This window comes from Nerophis ophidion, linkage group LG22 (assembly GCF_033978795.1).
Source record: "Nerophis ophidion isolate RoL-2023_Sa linkage group LG22, RoL_Noph_v1.0, whole genome shotgun sequence".
NCBI classification, from domain to species: Eukaryota; Metazoa; Chordata; class Actinopteri; order Syngnathiformes; family Syngnathidae; genus Nerophis; species Nerophis ophidion.
This window is the reverse complement of record NC_084632.1, coordinates 35,984,719-36,002,583: the sequence shown is the minus strand read 5'-3', so window position 1 is coordinate 36,002,583 and position 17,865 is coordinate 35,984,719. Positions and strand designations below refer to the sequence as shown.

The following is a 17,865-nucleotide window of genomic DNA, read 5'->3' as shown; positions in this document are numbered from 1 at the left end:
GGACTTCGCCAAGGCTGTCCTTTGTCACCGATTCCATTCATAACTTGTACGGACAGAATTTCTAGGCGCAGTCAAGGCGTTGAGGGGATCTGGTTTGGTGGCTGCAGGATTAGGTCTCTGCTTTTTGCAGATGATGTGGTCCTGATGGCTTCATCTGGCTAGGATCTTCAGCTCTCACTGGATCGGTTGCGCTCTCTCTTTGAATGTACTATACTAGAGTATGAGGTTAGGTCTATTCAGGTGTACTGGAGAGGAGGCTACGCTGGATAGTTGAACCTCGGATTCAGGAGGAACAGTGTGGTTTTCGTCCTGGTCGTGGAACTGTGGACCAGCTCTATACTCTCGGCAGGGTTCTTGAGGGTGCATGGGAGTTTGCCCAACCAGTCTACATGTGCTTTGTGGACTTGGAGAAGGCATTCGACCGTGTCCCTCGGGAAGTCCTGTGGGGAGTGCTCAGAGAGTATGGGGTATCGGACTGTCTGATTGTGGCGATCAGTGCCAGAGCTTGGTCCACATTGCCGGCAGTAAATCGAACACATTTCCAGTGAGGGTTGGACTTCGCCAAGGCTGTCCTTTGTCACCGATTCCATTCATAACTTGTACGGACAGAATTTCCAGGCGCAGTCAAGGCGTTGAGGGGATCTGGTTTGGTGGCTGCAGGATTAGGTCTCTGCTTTTTGCAGATGATGTGGTCCTGATGGTTTCATCTGGCCAGGATCTTCAGCTCTCACTGGATCGGTTCGCAGCCGAGTGTGAAGCGACTGGGGTGAGAATCAGTCCGAGTCCATGGTTCTCGCCCGGAAAAAGTTGGAGTGCCATCTCCGAGTTGGGGAGAAGATCTTGCCCCAAGTGGAGGAGTTCAAGTACCTGGGAGTCTTGTTGACGAGTGAGGGAAGAGTGGATTGTGAGATCAACAGGCGGATCGGTGCGGCGGTTTCAGTAATACGGACTCTGCATCGAACCCCTGTGGTGAAGAAGGAGCTGAGCCGGAAGGGTTTTGTAAAAAATACGCTCCTCTGGTCAACTGGATTACTTACATTTTTGGTGGGTTGAATACAATCAGTCAAGGACAATGTCCTTTTTTTGTCTCCCAACAGAGAGCATGACGTTCTTATGGGTTGAATCTGCTAAACTAGTGGTGTTGGGGGTAAGGGTTAGGGTTTGATTCAATGTAATGCTAAGGTATTTGTGTGTTTGGTTCCATCCCCATAGCTACCTGATCATTCCAAATGTAATTTTAGATTCATCCAAAAGGTCGCCCTTTCACACTTGCAGTCATTTGTACCTTACTTTCACAAAGAACAACTGTTTTTCACGTGTGCATGCATTATTTTATGAGCTCAAAGGGGGGCCTAAAGTGAGGTTTTGCATAGAAACCTGCATAGTCTTCAAGACACTGACAAATTAATACAATAGTCTTCAATGCAGAACAGGCTCTGCTCATCACGTGACCAATACCAAATCTGAGAGGGTTGAGAATAGTTTTCCTATGTACCAGGGTTGTACGGTTTACAGGTATTAGTGTAGTACCTCGATACCAATGAATCATTTTCGGTATGATACCTTGTCTGAAACATACCGGTCCCGCACCCCCTAGTGTCCGCGTCAAAGTCACGTTTTGATATTGTTGGTTAAAGAGCTGGCGAGCATGTTCGGCGGCACACAATCACAGTGTACTTACAACCAGGCACAGTGTGTAGACTGAAAAGGGAGGAGGGGCGCATTTTGGCTTAAAAACTAAAGGTGAAGGTGAAGTTATAGCACTGAAACGCCCTCAGGAAGAGGTGCTTTAAGACGTGGCTACCTAGCTAGGCAGATAACCTCCATTTGCCGTCGGCAGTGTTTTAGCTACTTCTAAATCACTAATCCCCGCCTCCATGGCGACAAATAAAGTAAGTTTCTAACGAGTATCATCCCTGCAGGACGAGGAGTAGCTCAACATGCGTAGCTCACCGGCATCAAAATGTAAACAAACGCCATTGGTGGATCTACACCTAACGTCCACTGTAATGATATCAAGTACAGCCACGTATCTAGTCGATACTACTATGATTACGTCGAAATGTTTGGGCATCTTCTTTCTTTTAAAAAAAAATATATTATTGCTACAATAATAAACATTTTAAAAATTAAAATCCACTTACAGTACATTAACACATCGGCACACATACATAAATCCCTTTGGTGCCCTCACAAGTGATCATAAATACCCTAAATCATTAACTTTAATAACCATATCGCTTCAGTATTAAACCTTTTAAAAAGTCCAGAGACACGCACCTGGGGATATGTTGATTGGCAACACTAAATGGTCCCTACTGTGTGAATGTTGTCTGTCTATCTGTGTTGGCCCTGTGATGAGGTGGCGACTTGTCCATCTCATCGCCTTCCGCCCATGTGCAGCTGAGATAGGCTAAAGCAACCCCCGCGATAGAAGCGGTAGACAATGGACGGATGGATGGATTATGTTTATAAACTCAGGAAATATGTCCCTGGACACATGAGGACTTTGAATACGAGGAATGTATGATCCTGTATCTACTTGGTATTGGATTGATACCCAAATTTGTGGTATCATCCAAAACTAATGTAAAGTAACAAAAAACAGAAGAATTTGTGATTATTACATTTAACAGAAGTGTAGATAGAACTTATTAAAAGAGAAAGTAAGCAGATATTAACAAAATGAACAAGTAGATTAATGATTCATTTTCTACTACTTGTCCTTAGTAATGTTGACCAAATAAATGAATTACAAAAGACACAATATGTTACTGCATATGTCAGCAGACTAATTAGGAGCCTTAGTTTGTTTACTTACTACTAAAAAACAAGTTGTCTAGTATGTTCACTATTTTATTTAAGGACTTAACTGCAATAAGAAAACATATGTTTAATGTACCCTAAGATTGTTTGTTAGGGACGGCGTGGCGCAGTTGGATAGTGGCCGTGCGCAACCCGAGGGTCCCTGGTTCAAATCCCACCTAGTACCAACCTCGTCACGTCCGTTGTGTCCTGAGCAAGACACTTCACCCTTGCTCCTGATGGGTGCTGGTTAGCGCCTTGCATGGCAGCTCCCTCCATCAGTGTGTGAATGTGTGTGTGAATGGGTAAATGTGGAAGTAGTGTCAAAGCGCTTTGAGTACCTTGAAGGTAGAAAAGCGCTATACAAGTACAACCCATTTATTTATTTATTTAAAATAAAGCCAATAATGCAATTTTTGTGTGGTCCCCATTATTTAGAAAAGTACCAAAATAATTTTAGTACCGGTATCCGTACCAAAATATTGGTATCGTTACAACACTACAAAAAAACACCCTATATTAAAAAAAACAAAAAAACAGGCTGTTTTTTGAGCAATTTTTGGCAAAGCCATGCACCGTGTCTTTTCAATTTCCTGAAGGAACTCTCCTGAAGGAATTAATAAAATACTACCTACAGTGGGGCAAAAAAGTATTTAGTCAGCCACCGATTGTGCAAGTTCTCCCACTTAAAATGATGACAGAGGTCTGTAATTTTCATCATAGGTACACTTCAACTGTGAGAGACCGAATGTGGAAAAAAAATCCAGGAATTCACATTGTAGGAATTTTAAAGAATTTATTTGTAAATTATTGTGGAAAATAAGTATTTGGTCAACCATTCAAAGCTCTCACTGATTCAAGGAGGTTTTGGCTCAAAATCTCACGATACATGGCCCCATTCATTCTTTCCTTAACACGGATCAATCGTCCTAGCAGAAAAACAGCCCCATAGCATGATGTTTCCACCCCCATGCTTCACAGTAGGTATGGTGTTCTTGGGATGCAACTCAGTATTCTTCTTCCTCCAAACACGACGAGTTGAGTTTATACCAAAAAGTTCTATTTTGGTTTCATCTGACCACATGACATTCTCCCAATCCTCTGCTGTATCATCCATGTATCCATTTTGGTATAAACTCAACTCGTCGTGTTTGGAGGAAGAAGAATACTGAGTTGCATCCCAAGAACACCATACCTACTGTAAAGCATGGGGGTGGAAACATCATGCTTTGGGGCTGTTTTTCTGCTGAGGGGACAGGATGATTGATCCGTGTTAAGGAAAGAATGAATGGGGACATGTATCGTGAAATTTTGAGGCAAAACCTCCTTCCATCACTGAGAGCTTTGAATGGTTGACCAAATACTTATTTTCCACCATAATTTACAAATAAATTCTTTAAAATTCTTACAATGTGAATTCCTGGATTTTTTTTTTCACATTCTGTCTCTCACAGTTGAAGTGTACCTATGATGAAAATTACAGACCTCTGTCATTATTTTAAGTGGGAGAACTTGCACAATCGGTGGCTGACTAAATACTTTTTTGCCCCACAGTATCTATCTACAGTGTCTGCCAATTGAACCATACACTGTGACTATTCTATGTTGTGCACACTTCACCTCTTCATTTCTTCCTCTTTTTCCACAGGTTTCAGAAGAGGCGTCTTTGCTAATGTCCAGCCCCAGAATGCTGCTCCCTGCATCAAGTGTACTATCACCTGGCACACCTTTGTCTGTGCACCACCAGATTCAGCTGCTCCAACAGCAGCTTCAGCAACAACAGCAGCAAACACAGGTTTCTGTGGCACAGGTGCGTTGGCCTTATGCACACTACCAGTGTTTCCCATAGAACGGCAATATATTTGTGGCAGCTATGGTAGCGTGATGGTGCAAAAATGACATGGTCGTACGATTTGCAGTGTTTCCCCCAGAGAATTTGTTAGTTAAGGTGGTGGCTCTCCTGGGGGAGGGGCCCGGGAAAGGGGGTGGGTGGGTGTAAGGATCGGTGGATATCAGCCTATCGCCAACACGTCTCCACTTTGTCGCTGCCACCACAGCCTGGGGGGGCAATAGACTACAGACTGTGGTGAAGTAGGCCGTCTTCGTCGCGTGAAGAAGCCTCCGACTTTTGGTTGTGTTTTCCGCTCCATTTGCTGAATGACAATATACGATAAATATCTCGATATTTTTTCCGTCAAGTAAAAACAAAAAAGTCCTAGTTAACCGAGATACTAAAATAATGACTTACAAAGTCAAAGTAATGACTTACTGAAAGTAAACCTTTGCAATAAGCGTTTGGGAAAAAAAGAGTTAGAAGTTGGGCCACAGTCTGACATATGCTCAACTCCATCCATCCATCCATCCATCCATCCATCCATCCATCCATCCATCCATCCATCCATCCATCCATCCAGCCATCCATCCATTCATCCATCTATCCATCCATCCATCCATGATCCATTCATTTTCTACCGCTTGTCCCTTTTGAGGAGCAATGATAGACAGTATTGCTGCTTCTCACCTTTCCACTTCTTAGAACTTTACACCAGTTTTTAATCTTGATGTCTCTTCAACATCGTACTGCAATAACTTTGCCTCATATCTCGTTCTCTCCAATCTCATTTTTTTTTTCCTGTGAAAGGTTCACCTCTTGACGGACCAACTCAGTGCAGAAGCTACAGCTCGACTGGAGGCCCAGGCTCGAGTCCATCAGTTACTGCTGCAAAACAAAGATCTGCTGCAACACATCTCGCTGCTGGTTAAACAGATCCAGGAACTCGAGACCAAAATTGCAGGACCTAACTCCAGTGAGTGTAGCTTTCCCACACATTCACCACATGGTTTCAAGTTCTTTTCAACTCCTGTATCGCACAAGTTGAGAAAGTTATCTTAGAGCATTTTTCGTTGAAAACCTATGCAAAAACACACTCTCCGCACTTTTAAGAAAACCAACTGAACCCCACATGTACAAAACCCACAACCAGTGAAGGTTGCATGTTTAAATTGTAATGAATACAATGATTTGCAAATCCTTTTCAATAGAGATTGCTTTTTTGCCAATATCCGATATTGTCCGATTTTTAATTACCGATTCCGATATCAACCGATACCGATATATACAGTCGTGGATTTGACACATTATTATGCCTAATTTTGTTGTGATGCCCCGCTGGATGCATTAAACAATGTAACAAGGTTTTCCCAAAAAAATCAACTCAAGTTATGGAAAAAAATGCCAACATGGCACTGCCATATTTATTATTGAAGTCACAAAGTGCATTATTTTTTTTAACATGCGCTCAAAACATCCTCATGCTCTCCCTGAGAGAGCATGAGGATGTTGAGGTGGTGCGGTTAGTGGGTAGCGGGGGTGTATATTGTAGCATCCCGGAAGAGTTAGTGGTGCAAGGGGTTCTGGGTATTTGTTATGTTGTGTTATGGTGCGGATGTTCTCCCGAAATGTGTTTGTCATTCTTGTTTGGTGTGGGTTCACAGTGTGGCGCATATTTGTCCATCCATCCATCCATCCATTTTCTACCGCTTATTCCCTTTTGGGTCTGCGGGGGGCGCTGGCGCCTATCTCAGCTACAATTGGGCGGAAGGCGGGGTACACCCTGGACAAGTCGCCACCTCATCGCAGGGCCAACACAGATAGACAGACAACATTCACACTCACATTCACACACTAGGGCCAATTTAGTGTTGCCAATCAACCTATCCCCAGTGTTAAAGTTGTTTATACGGCCACCCTCAGTGTGACCTGTATGGCTGTTGACCAAGCATGCATGCATTCACTTGTGTGTGTGAAAAGCCGTAGATAATACGTGATTGGGCCGGCTTATTGACATTCTGTATTTCTCCCTACGTCCGTGTACACAGCGGCGTTTGAAAAAGTCATAAATGTTACTTTTGAAACCGATACCGATAATTTCCGATGTTACATTTTAAAGCATTCATTCGGCAGCCTGATATTATCGGACATCTCGACTTTTCAACCTATATTCTATTGAACAGACTGTAAAGAAAATATATTTAACGCTCTAACTGTTAATCTTTGTTATTTTTTGCAAATATCAGCTAATTTGGAATTTGATGCCTGTAACATGTTTTCAAAAAAGCTGGCACGAGTGGCCAAATAAACTCAGAAAGTTGAGGAATGCTCATCAAACACTTATTTGGAACATCCCACAGGTGAACAGGCTAATTGGGAACAGGTGGGTGCCATGATTGGGTATAAAAGCAGCTTTCATGAAATGATCAGTCATTCGCAAACAAGGACGGGGCGAGGGTCACCATTTTGCAAACAAATGGGTGCGCAAATTTCCCAACAGTTTAAGAACAACATTTCTCAACAAGGTATTGCAAGAAATTTTGCGATTTCACCATCTACGATCTGTAATATCATCAAAAGGTTCAGAGAATCTGTAGAAATCACTGCACGTAAGCGGCAAGGACAAAAAAACATTGAATGCCCATGATCTTCGATCCGTCAGGCGGTACTGCATCAAAAAGCGACAGCAGTGTGTAAAAGATATCACCACATGGGCTCAGGAACACTTCAGAAAACCCTGTCAGAAACCACAGTTTGTTGCTACACTTGTAAGTGCAAGTTAAAACTCTGCAATGCAAAGCGAAAGCCATTCATCAACAACACCCAGATGAAACAAAAATTGAGCTGTTTGTCCACAATACCGCGCAATATGTTTGGAGGAGAAAAGGTGAGGCCTTTAATCCTAGGAACACCATGCCCACCATCAAGAATGGTGGCGGTAGTACTATGCTCTGTGCCTGTTATGGTGCCAATGGAACTGGAACTTTAAATGGGACAATGAAAATGGGGGATTACCTCCAAATTCTTCAGGACAACCTAAGATTATCTGCCCGGAGGTTGGGTCTTCGGCGCAGTTGGGTGTTCCAACAAGACAATGACCCCAAACACACGTCAATAGTGGTAAAGGAATGGCTAAATCGGGCTAGAATTAAGGTTTTAGAATGGCCTTCACAAAGTGCTGACTTAAACCCCATTGAGAACTTGGCCAATGCTGAAGAAACAAGTCCATGTCAGAAAACCAACAAATTTAGCTGAATTGCACCAATTTTGTCAAGAGGAGTGGTCAAAAATTCAACCAGAAGTTTGTGGATGACTACCAAAAGCGCCTTATTGCGGTGAAACTTGCCAAAGGACATGTAACCAAATGTTAACATTGTTTTATGCATACTTTTGACGCAGCAGATTTGGTCACATTATCAGTAGACCCATAATAAATTCATAAAAGAATCAAACTTCATGAATGTAAACTTTTGACCATGACTCTGTCACTCTATGACATCACAAATGGCCCACTGTTATTCTTTCATTCATTCATGTCATTCAGAGGCATCCAGACATGCGTGTAAGCTCACACCCAAATGCATGAACCTTATGAAGTGACCAGTGTTTAGTTAGTTAAGGTGGTGTCTCTCTGGCGTACAGACCGGGTAAGAGGGCGGGTGGGTGTAAGGATCGGTGTAATTTGGCGTGTTGCCATCACGTCTCCACCTCGTCGCTGCCACCACAGCCTGGGGGGGGGGCAATAGACTACTAACTGCGGTGAAGTAGGCCGGCTTCGTCGCGTGAAGAAGCCTACAACTTTTGGTTGTGTATTCCACTCCATTTGCTGAATGGTGATATACGATATATATCTCAGTATTTTTTCCGTGAAGTAAAAACAAAACAGTCCTAGTTACCTGAGATACTAAGTATGTCATTATTATGCCACAAGCTGGCATATGTTCAACTCATCGTGCTTAATTTATTACAGCATTTTGGGAAGCCTGTAGTTGATTTTTATTATGTAAATGTTGTATTTTTATCAACATGTGATAACAAGGACCCTGTCATTCAAAACTAGGCTGCTACATTACTAATAATTATTGTAGCTATAGCTGAAAAAAATAGTACAATAGCAATAGGAGAGACTGTTCGTCCCTGAACACCATGGAGTTCATGTAGGCTTTATGATGCAGTTACATTATTATATCAACTATCAGAGACAGCTTCAGGAAACTCTTCATTTAACATAATGTCGTTTTTTGCTGCTTCAACACAGAAAAAGGTCAAGTTGAATAACTTAGTTGTTAACTGTAGGTCAATAATACTTGTCTTTCTCTCAGACAGACAGGGATTTTCTGTCGGTTTAGCTCGGTTGGTAGAGTGGCCGTGCCAGCAACTTGAGGGTTGCAGGTTCAATTCCCGCTTCCGCCATCCTAGTCACTGCCGTTGTGTCCTTGGGCAAGACACTTTACCCACCTGCTCCCAGTGCCACCCGCACTGGTTTCAATGTAACTTAGATATTGGGTTTCACTATGTAAAGCGCTTTGAGTCACTAGAGAAAAGCGCTATATAAATATAATTCACTTCACTGTCTGTAACACACACACCACAAAATGAGCTAACGTTACGCTAAAAGCTATTTAGCCTTTACTTCAAGGACTGCGAGCGAGCTGAGCTGCCGCTTATGTTTCTAGAACCTCAACGGGCTCATAGTGATGTTGTTAGCAGTTGACTGGGAGGTGTTTATTATAATTTGGGGAGAGTCCGCTGCCTTATGCTTACCTGCTAAACACCTATCTGCTCACCACACCGTCTCTCCTCTCTGCCTGCCTCTGACTCCATGTGCTCTGAATACGCAATGCTAATTGGCTGTTACCGCTCTGTGAGTAACCAATCAGACGGATGTGTGGGTGGGACAATGCTGGGTGCTGCAGAGACGTACTCACAAAGGCAGAGGCAGAACTAAGCGGAGCAGCTTGTTAAGACTTTAGGTCAGGCGGTGGCTCTTTGTTGTTAAGACGGCCGCCTTAACAACCAAGCACTGCGAAAAACCCTGGTGACGCCTCGGTTACGTTCGACACGAGTATTCAACATTTTAAAAACATTAGCACGTCAAAAAAATTGGGAAATCGTCAAAACAGTATATTATTAAAGGCCTACTGAAACCCACTATGCAGTCTGATAGTTTATATATCAATGATGAAATATTAACATTGCAACACATGCCAATACGGCCTTTTTAGTTTACTAAATTGCAATTTTAAATTTTGCGCCGAACTATCCTGCTGAAACGTCCCGGTATGACGACGTGTGCGCGTGACGTCACGCATTGTAGAGGACATTTTTTTCCAGCACCGATCCCAGCTATAAGTAGTCTGCTTTCATCCCATAATTCCACAGTATTATGGACATCTGTGTTGCTCAATCTTTTGCAATTTGTTCAATGAATAACGGAGACGTCAAAGAAGAAAGCTGCAGGTGGGGAGCGGTGTATTGCGGCCGCCTTTAGCAACACAAACACAGCCGGTGTTTCATTGTTTCCATTCCCGAAAGATGACGGTGAAGCTTTACTATGGAACAGAGCGGACAAGCGAACACGGTTGTTTTAGACCACACACACAAAGTACAGTGTATTATGCAGCGATCATTTCGAAAGATTGTCTTTCAAAGAGGGTCCCTTGCGAAGGGCAAAGATGGCCATCGCCACCACCCGTCAACTGGTGCTGACGAAAGGTGCGGGGCCGACCTTAAGGTTATACAGTTACGACCATATAATCTCACTAAAACACTAGTAACACAATAAGCAAATAAGGGATTTTCCAGAATTATCCGAGTAAATTTGTCTAATAACATCTGAATTGCTCCCACTGTACAGTCTTTTTTTTTTTTTCTCTAGTCCTTCACTCTCACTTTCCTCATCCACAAATCTTTCATCCTCGCTCAAATTAATGGGGAAATCTTCGCTTTCTCGGTACGAATCGCTATCGCTGCTGGTGCTCATGATTGTAAACAATGTTCAGATGTGAGGAGCTCCACAACCTGACACGTCACGCGCACATCGTCTGCTACTTCCGATACTGGCAAGGCTTTTTTATTAGCGACCAAAAGTTGGGAACTTTATCGTGGATGTTCTCTACTAAACCCTTTCAGCAAAAATATGTCAATATCGCGAAATGATCAAGTATGACACATAGAATGGACCTGCTATCCCCGTTTAAATAAGAAAATCTCATTTCAGTAGGCCTTTACGTCTGTTGCTTTTGTCAATACATTATGTTTTGATGTAGGTACTGTATATAAATCGATGTGCTTGAAAAAAAAAAAAAGCAACCAAAACAAATTACAGAAAAAATTAATTCAGTTAGATTCATGTTGAGTGATGGTTTTATTATCCATTAGAGATACATTCAGTAAAGGTAAAACACGAGATTATCATAATGCGCTGAATTATGGTTCTTCACAAGCTCAGGTCTTCACCTCCCTTGAGCAAAAACCACTGCAGATATCCAGACGAGAAAATATGCACACACACACACTAAAAAAAAAATCACTTTTAAGGGCAACTTTTTTAATGCAGAACTGAACTTGGTCTCAGTCAGCTGAATCATAATCAGCTTTATGGACCAATAATGGTAATCATTTTATTTCACTCTCACAGTACAGAACTCATGAGATACAGTGGGGCAAAAAAGTATTTAGTCAGCCACCAATTGTGCAAGTTCTCCCACTTAAAATGATGACGGAGGTCTGTAATTTTCATCATAGGTACACTTCAACTGTGAGAGACAGAATGGGAAAAAAAAAATCCACGAATTCCCATTGTAGGAATTTTAAAGAATTTATTTGTAAATTATGGTGGAAAATAAGTATTTGGTCAACCATTCAAAGCTCTCACTGATGGAAGGAGGTTTTGGCTCAAAATCTCACGATACATGGCCCCATTCATTCTTTCCTTTACACGGATCAATCGTCCTGTCCCCTTAGCAGAAACACAGCCCCAAAGCATGATGTTTCCACCCCCATGCTTCACAGTAGGTGTGGTGTTCTTGGGATGCAACTCAGTATTCTTCTTCCTCCAAACACGACGAGTTGAGTTTATACCAAAAAGTTCTATTTTGGTTTCATCTGACCACATGACACTCTCCCAATCCTCTGCTGTATCATCCATGTATCCATTTTGGTATAAACTCAACTCGTCGTGTTTGGAGGAAGAAGAATACTGAGTTGCATCCCAAGAACACCAAACCTACTGTGAAGCATGGGGGTGGAAACATCATGCTTTGTGGCTGTTTTTCTGTTAAGGGGACAGGACGATTGATCCGTGGGGTGGTTTAGCTCGGTTGGTAGAGTGGCCGTGCCAGCAACTTGAGGGTTGCAGGTTCGATTCCCGCTTCTGCCAACCTAGTCACTGCCGTTGTGTCCTTGGGCAAGACACTTTACCCACCTGCTCCCAGTGCCACCCACACTGGTTTGAATATAACTTAGAGATTGGGTTTCACTATGTAAAGCGCTTTGAGTCACTAGAGAAAAAGCGCTATATAAATATGATTCACTTCACTACTCAAAAAAAACAAACACTCATGAAGTTTGCTTATTTTATCCATCCATCCATCCATTTCCTACCGCTTATTCCCTTTTGGGGTGGCGGGGGGCGCTGGCGCCTATCTCAGCTACAATCGGGCGGAAGGCGGGGTACACCCTAGACAAGTCGCCACCTCATCGCAGGGCCAACACAGATAGACAGACAACATTCACACTCACATTCACACACTATGGGTCTACTGAAAATGTGACCAAATCTGCTGGGTCAAAAGTATGCATAAAAAAATGTTAATATTTGGTTACATGTCCCCTTGGTAAAATTCACTGAAATAAGGCGCTTTTGGTAGTCATCCACAAACTTCTGGTATGCTTCTGGTTGAATTTTTGACCACTCCTCTTGACAAAATTGGTGCAGTTCAGCTAAATTTGTTGGTTTTCTGACACAGACTTGTTTCTTTAGCATTGTCCACATTTTTAAGTCAGGACTTTGGGAAGGCCATTCTAAAACCTTAATTCTAGCCATTCCTTTACCACTTTTGACGTATGTTTGGGGTCATTGTCCTGTTGGAACACCCAACCGTGCCCAAAACCCAACCTCTGGGCTGATAATTTTAAATTATCCTGAAGAATTTGGAGGTAATCCTCCTTTTTCATTGTCCCATTTACTCTTTGTAAAGCACCAGTTCCATTGACAGCAAAACAGGCCCAGAGCATAATACTACCACCACCATGCTTGACGGTGGGTATGGTGTTCCTGGGATTAAAGGCCTCACCTTTTCTCCTCCAAACATATTGCTGGCTATTGTGGCCAAACAGCACAATTTATGTTTCATCTGACATCACATGGACAAAAACTAAACCTTCTGGAGGAAAGTTCTGTGGTCAGTATGTGCTCCAATCACTCTATCACAAAAAAAACAAGAGTTGTAGAAATTATTGGAAACTCAAGACAGCCATGACATTATGTCCTTTACAAGTGTCTGTAAACTGATGGGTGAACCGAGCTAAATATCGATAGTATTAAAACCAAGTGCATTATCAGACCATACTATTGTGATGAGATTGATACTTTTCAGTTCACTTTTATGTTTAGTTCAAAGATTTCAGGACCTTTATTGACATACCAGAACACATGAGATGGCACAACATTTAGTACCTAAGCTCCCAGATTTAGCCCAGTAAGTACCCCCAAGAACGGTAGTATGAACATAATAATTAAATAAAATAGTATAGGTCCTGGGTTCGATTCTTGGGCTCGGGGTCTTTCCGTGTGAAGTTTGCATGTTCTCCCCGTGAATGCGTGGGTTCCCTCCGGGTACTCCGGCTTCCTCCCACTTCCAAAGACATGCACCTGGGGATAGGTTGATTGGCAACACTAAATTGGCCCTAGTGTGTGAATATACCGCAATTATATCGTACCGTGGTCCTAAGACCGTGATAATATCGTACCGTAAGATGTTGTCTGTCTATCTGTGTTGGCTCTGCGCTGAGGTGGCGACTTGTTCGTGGTGTACCCGGCCTTCCGCACGAGTGCAGCTTGGGATAGGCTCCAGCATCCCGAGAAGGAAGATTTTAAACTGTTACATTACTAGTTAATAGGAATAGATCATGCTTGAAACAGAGAAAACGAATTGATTGTGGCTTGTGCAGCCCTTTGAGACACTTGTGACTTTGGGCTATATAAATAAACATTGATTGATTGATTGATTGATTGAGATTGTTATCCTGTAGTGCCGTGTTTCTTAACCATTGTTGAACCGTGAGCGCCTCTTCGAGGGCCGCCAGAAAATATCGGTTTCCCAGCTGTGGTCCGTATGGGCTGCAGCAGTACTCAGCTGTAATACACTTTTCCACCACTTGTGGCAGTATTAACAATATCAAACAAACATAACAAGTCTGGAGCTAAAGCCATAAAGAAGTTTCTTCAGGGCAAAAAAATATGACTAAAGTGCTGAAGCTGTATTTTCATTTCCACTTAGATTTTCAAACATATATATTATAAGTATTATTATTTTTAGTAGTAGTAGTAGTAGTATTTATATTAATATATTTAAAATGTATTTAATTTAGCAGTGCATATTGTATGTGCATGTATTTGTCATCAGTTCTACGAGTCTCTTCTTTTGCAGTATATTTGTTTAGTATTTATTTTTCTTATTAGCCAGACTTAAGCTTGATAATCTTTGTGATTTGCACATGCTTTCATATAATTTGACCAGGTTGCAAGTAGGTTAGATATAATTATTGAATCTGATTAAAGAGTGTGAGTAAGGTTACTAATTCAGTGTTAATATTTGAATGGAAAAAGTAGTGGAAAAGTTGAGCCCTGAGGTCAAAAAAGGTACAGAACCCATGCTGGACTGGAAGTCAAATATAATACAATCACAATGTGTTACACAATTTCACAAATCTCTGGGGATTATGTCAGGGGATTATGGCCCAAAAAAAAGCCAAGTGATTTGAAAGAATAGCTGCTTGTGTTAACTTATTTTGCACTGTTGACTTTATCTTGCACAAGCAATTGTATCATGTAATACAAAGGAATACCTATATTATTATGTTACATTCACTTAACTTGTTATACTGATGTATTTTTCAATTGATTGTTGATTAAAATAAATTAAAAACAATTGGTTGTTTTGCCTAAAGTCTTGTCCAGTGTTTTATATCAACAACAAATGGTTACTTTGGTATCACATTTTTTTTCCCGTGCTATTACTAACATTTTTGTGTCTAAATACAAAATCTAAAACCATCACAGATGCTGGCTTTTGAACTTTGCGCCTATAACAATCCGGATGGTTATTTTCTTCTTTGTTTTGGAGGACATAACGTCCACAGTTTCCAAAAACAATTTGAAATGTGGACTCGTCAGACCACAGAACACTTTTCCACTTTGCGTCAGTCCATTTTAGATGAGCTCAGGCCCAGCAAAGCCGGCGGCGTTTCTGGGTGTTGTTGATAAACGCCTTTTGCATTGCATAGTGGAGTTTTAACTTGCACTTACAGAAGAAGCGGAGAACTGTAGTTACTGACAGTGCTTTTCTGGAGTGTTCCTGAGCCCATGTGGTGATATCCTTTACACACTAATGTCGCTTTTTGATGCAGTACTGCCTGAGGGATCGAAGGTCAAGGGCATTCAATGTTGGTTTTCAGTGATGTCTCCAGATTCTCTGAACCCTTTGATATTGCATTACCGTAGATGGTGAAATCCCTAAATTTCTTGCAATAGCTGTTTGAGAAATGTTGTTCTTAAACAATTTGCTTGCGCATTTGTTCACAAAGTGGTGACCCTCGCCCCATCCTTGTTTGTAAATGACTGGGCACTTCACGGAAGCTGCCTTTATACCCAATCATGGCACCCACCTGTTCCCAACAGTGGGATGTTCCAAATAAGTGTTTGATGAGCATCCCTCAACTTTCTCAGTCTTTTTTTGCCACTTGTGCCAGCTTTTTCGAAACATGCTGCAGGCATCAAATTCCAAATGAGCTAAGAGTTGCAAGAAATAACATTTTCCAGTTTGCACGTTAAGTATCTTGTCTTTGCAGTCTATTCAATTGAATATAAGTCGAAAAGGATTTGCAAATCATTGTATTCTGTTTTTGTTGACGATTTACACAATGTGCCAACTTCACTGGTTTTGGGTTTTGTAGAATATGCAAATAGATTTTTATTACTGTACGCATACTGTAACATATATAAATACATGTATTATTTAGGAAAAAAATAAGTGGACAACCATATATGAATTATGGTAAATAAATCATAAAATTCCACCTGTGTTGATCCAACTGTTTAATTTTTTTTCTCCATATGTTGCTTATCAGTGGGATCCCTGGACAGTTTGTTGGAGATCACTTTCCGCTCCACTGTGCCCCCGGTAATCTGTGACCCGACAACCCCTAAACCAGAGATGTCCGCCCTGAACTTACCCCAGCTTTGCTCCACCGACGGAACCACTAACGCCTTTGCTACTTCCCACGGGACTCTGGGAAGCCCACTAGGTAGGGACCGTCTTCTCAAACTAGAGTGTTTTCGTTTTCTCCCAGGACCCCCAGGGTCTCCACCGCCTCGCCTCCCCTCGCCTCCCCCTCCGCTCAAAATCAACAGGCTGGAAGTGATGGAGATGCCGGAGGGCACAGCACAGTTGTCAGGCTGCAACCCTGAATCTCGGTTCCAAGAGTCAGGTATCGTCTCGGAGTACGGCTCCAACACAGACGACAGTGACGACAGGGAGGGTGAGGGAGAAGGGGAGGACGAGGAGGAAGAGGATGAGATGGACTTGTTTGGTTGGGGGAGAGATGCAGAGACCCTTAGGCTGTTAAATGTTCTCAACCAAAACGGAACCGCTGACTGTCTGGGAGATGAAATAGAAGTGTGACTGTCTGAGCTCCTCTCCTGAAGAGGCTGACTTCAGAGACTACAGCAACTACTGACTGTCAGATATACACTACATGTATTTGCCAGTGATCTTTAATTGATATTGTTCTCTCATTAATAGCAAGATGTCAAGTCAGCTCTGTCTGTTTCTGATAAAATATGGATAGGCCTGAAATATTTAGGTGAACTGTTAAAAAGATCGGCTTACTGTATTTTCCGGACTATAAGGCGCACTGGAATATACAGTGGGGCAAAAAAAAGTATTTAGTCAGCCACCGATTGTGCAAGTTCTCCCACTTAAAATGATGACAGAGGTCTGTAATTTTCATCATAGGTACACTTCAACTGTGAGAGACAGAATGTGAAAAAAAAAATCCCGGAGTTCACATTGTAGGAATTTTAAAGAATTTATTTGTAAATTATGGTGGAAAATAAGTATTTGGTCAACCATTCAAAGCTCTCACTGATGGAAGGAGGTTTTGGCTCAAAATCTCACGATACATGGCCCCATTCATTCTTTCCTTAACACGGATCAATCGTCCTGTCCCCTTAGCAGAAAAAACAGCCCCGAAGTATGATGTTTCCACCCCCATGCTTCACAGTAGGTGTGGTGTTCTTGGGATGCAACTCAGTATTCTTCTTCCTCCAAACACGACGAGTTGAGTTTATACCAAAATGGATACATGGATGATACAGCAGAGGATTGGGAGAATGTCATGTGGTAAGATGAAACCAAAATAGAACTTTTTGGTATAAACTCAACTCGTCGTGTTTGGAGGAAGAAGAATACTGAGTCGCATCCCAAGAACACCATACCTACTGTGAAGCATGGGGGTGGAAACATCATGCTTTGGGGCTGTGTTTCTGCTAAGGGGACAGGACGATTGATCCGTGTTAAGGAAAGAATGAATGGGGCCATGTATCGTGAGATTTTGAGCCAAAACCTCCTTCCATCAGTGAGAGCTTTGAATGGTTGACCAAATACTTATTTTCCACCATAATTTACAAATAAATTCTTTAAAATTCCTACAATGTGAATTCCTGGATTTTTTTTCCCACATTCTTCCTCTCACAGTTGAAGTGTACCTATGATGAAAATTACAGACCTCTGTCATCATTTTAAGTGGGAGAACTTGCACAATCGGTGGCTGACTAAATACTTTTTTGCCCCACTGTAAGGCACACTGCTGATGAATGGTCTGTTTTTGATATGTTTTCTTATAAAAAGCACACTGGATTATAGGGTGCATTAAAGGAGTCATATACGGTGTATATATATTTACATATTCCTTGTGGTCTACATAACATGTAATGGTGGTTCTTT

At 42.0% G+C, this 17,865-nt stretch overlaps 1 protein-coding gene across 2 annotated transcripts in view; it reads left to right on the top strand.

Moving 5' to 3' along the window:
- Nucleotides 1–17,531, top strand: part of LOC133540826 (carboxyl-terminal PDZ ligand of neuronal nitric oxide synthase protein-like) — a 218,023-nt gene extending 200,492 nt beyond the window's left edge. For both annotated transcript variants that reach the window (XM_061883781.1, XM_061883780.1), the window contains exons 8-10: nt 4,454–4,615; nt 5,447–5,612; nt 15,989–17,531. In XM_061883781.1, coding sequence (XP_061739765.1) covers nt 4,454–4,615; nt 5,447–5,612; nt 15,989–16,542 — 882 coding nt within the window. In that variant the 3' untranslated portion in view covers nt 16,543–17,531. The remainder of the gene's footprint in view (nt 1–4,453; nt 4,616–5,446; nt 5,613–15,988) is intronic.
- Nucleotides 17,532–17,865: the final 334 nt, after the last annotated feature.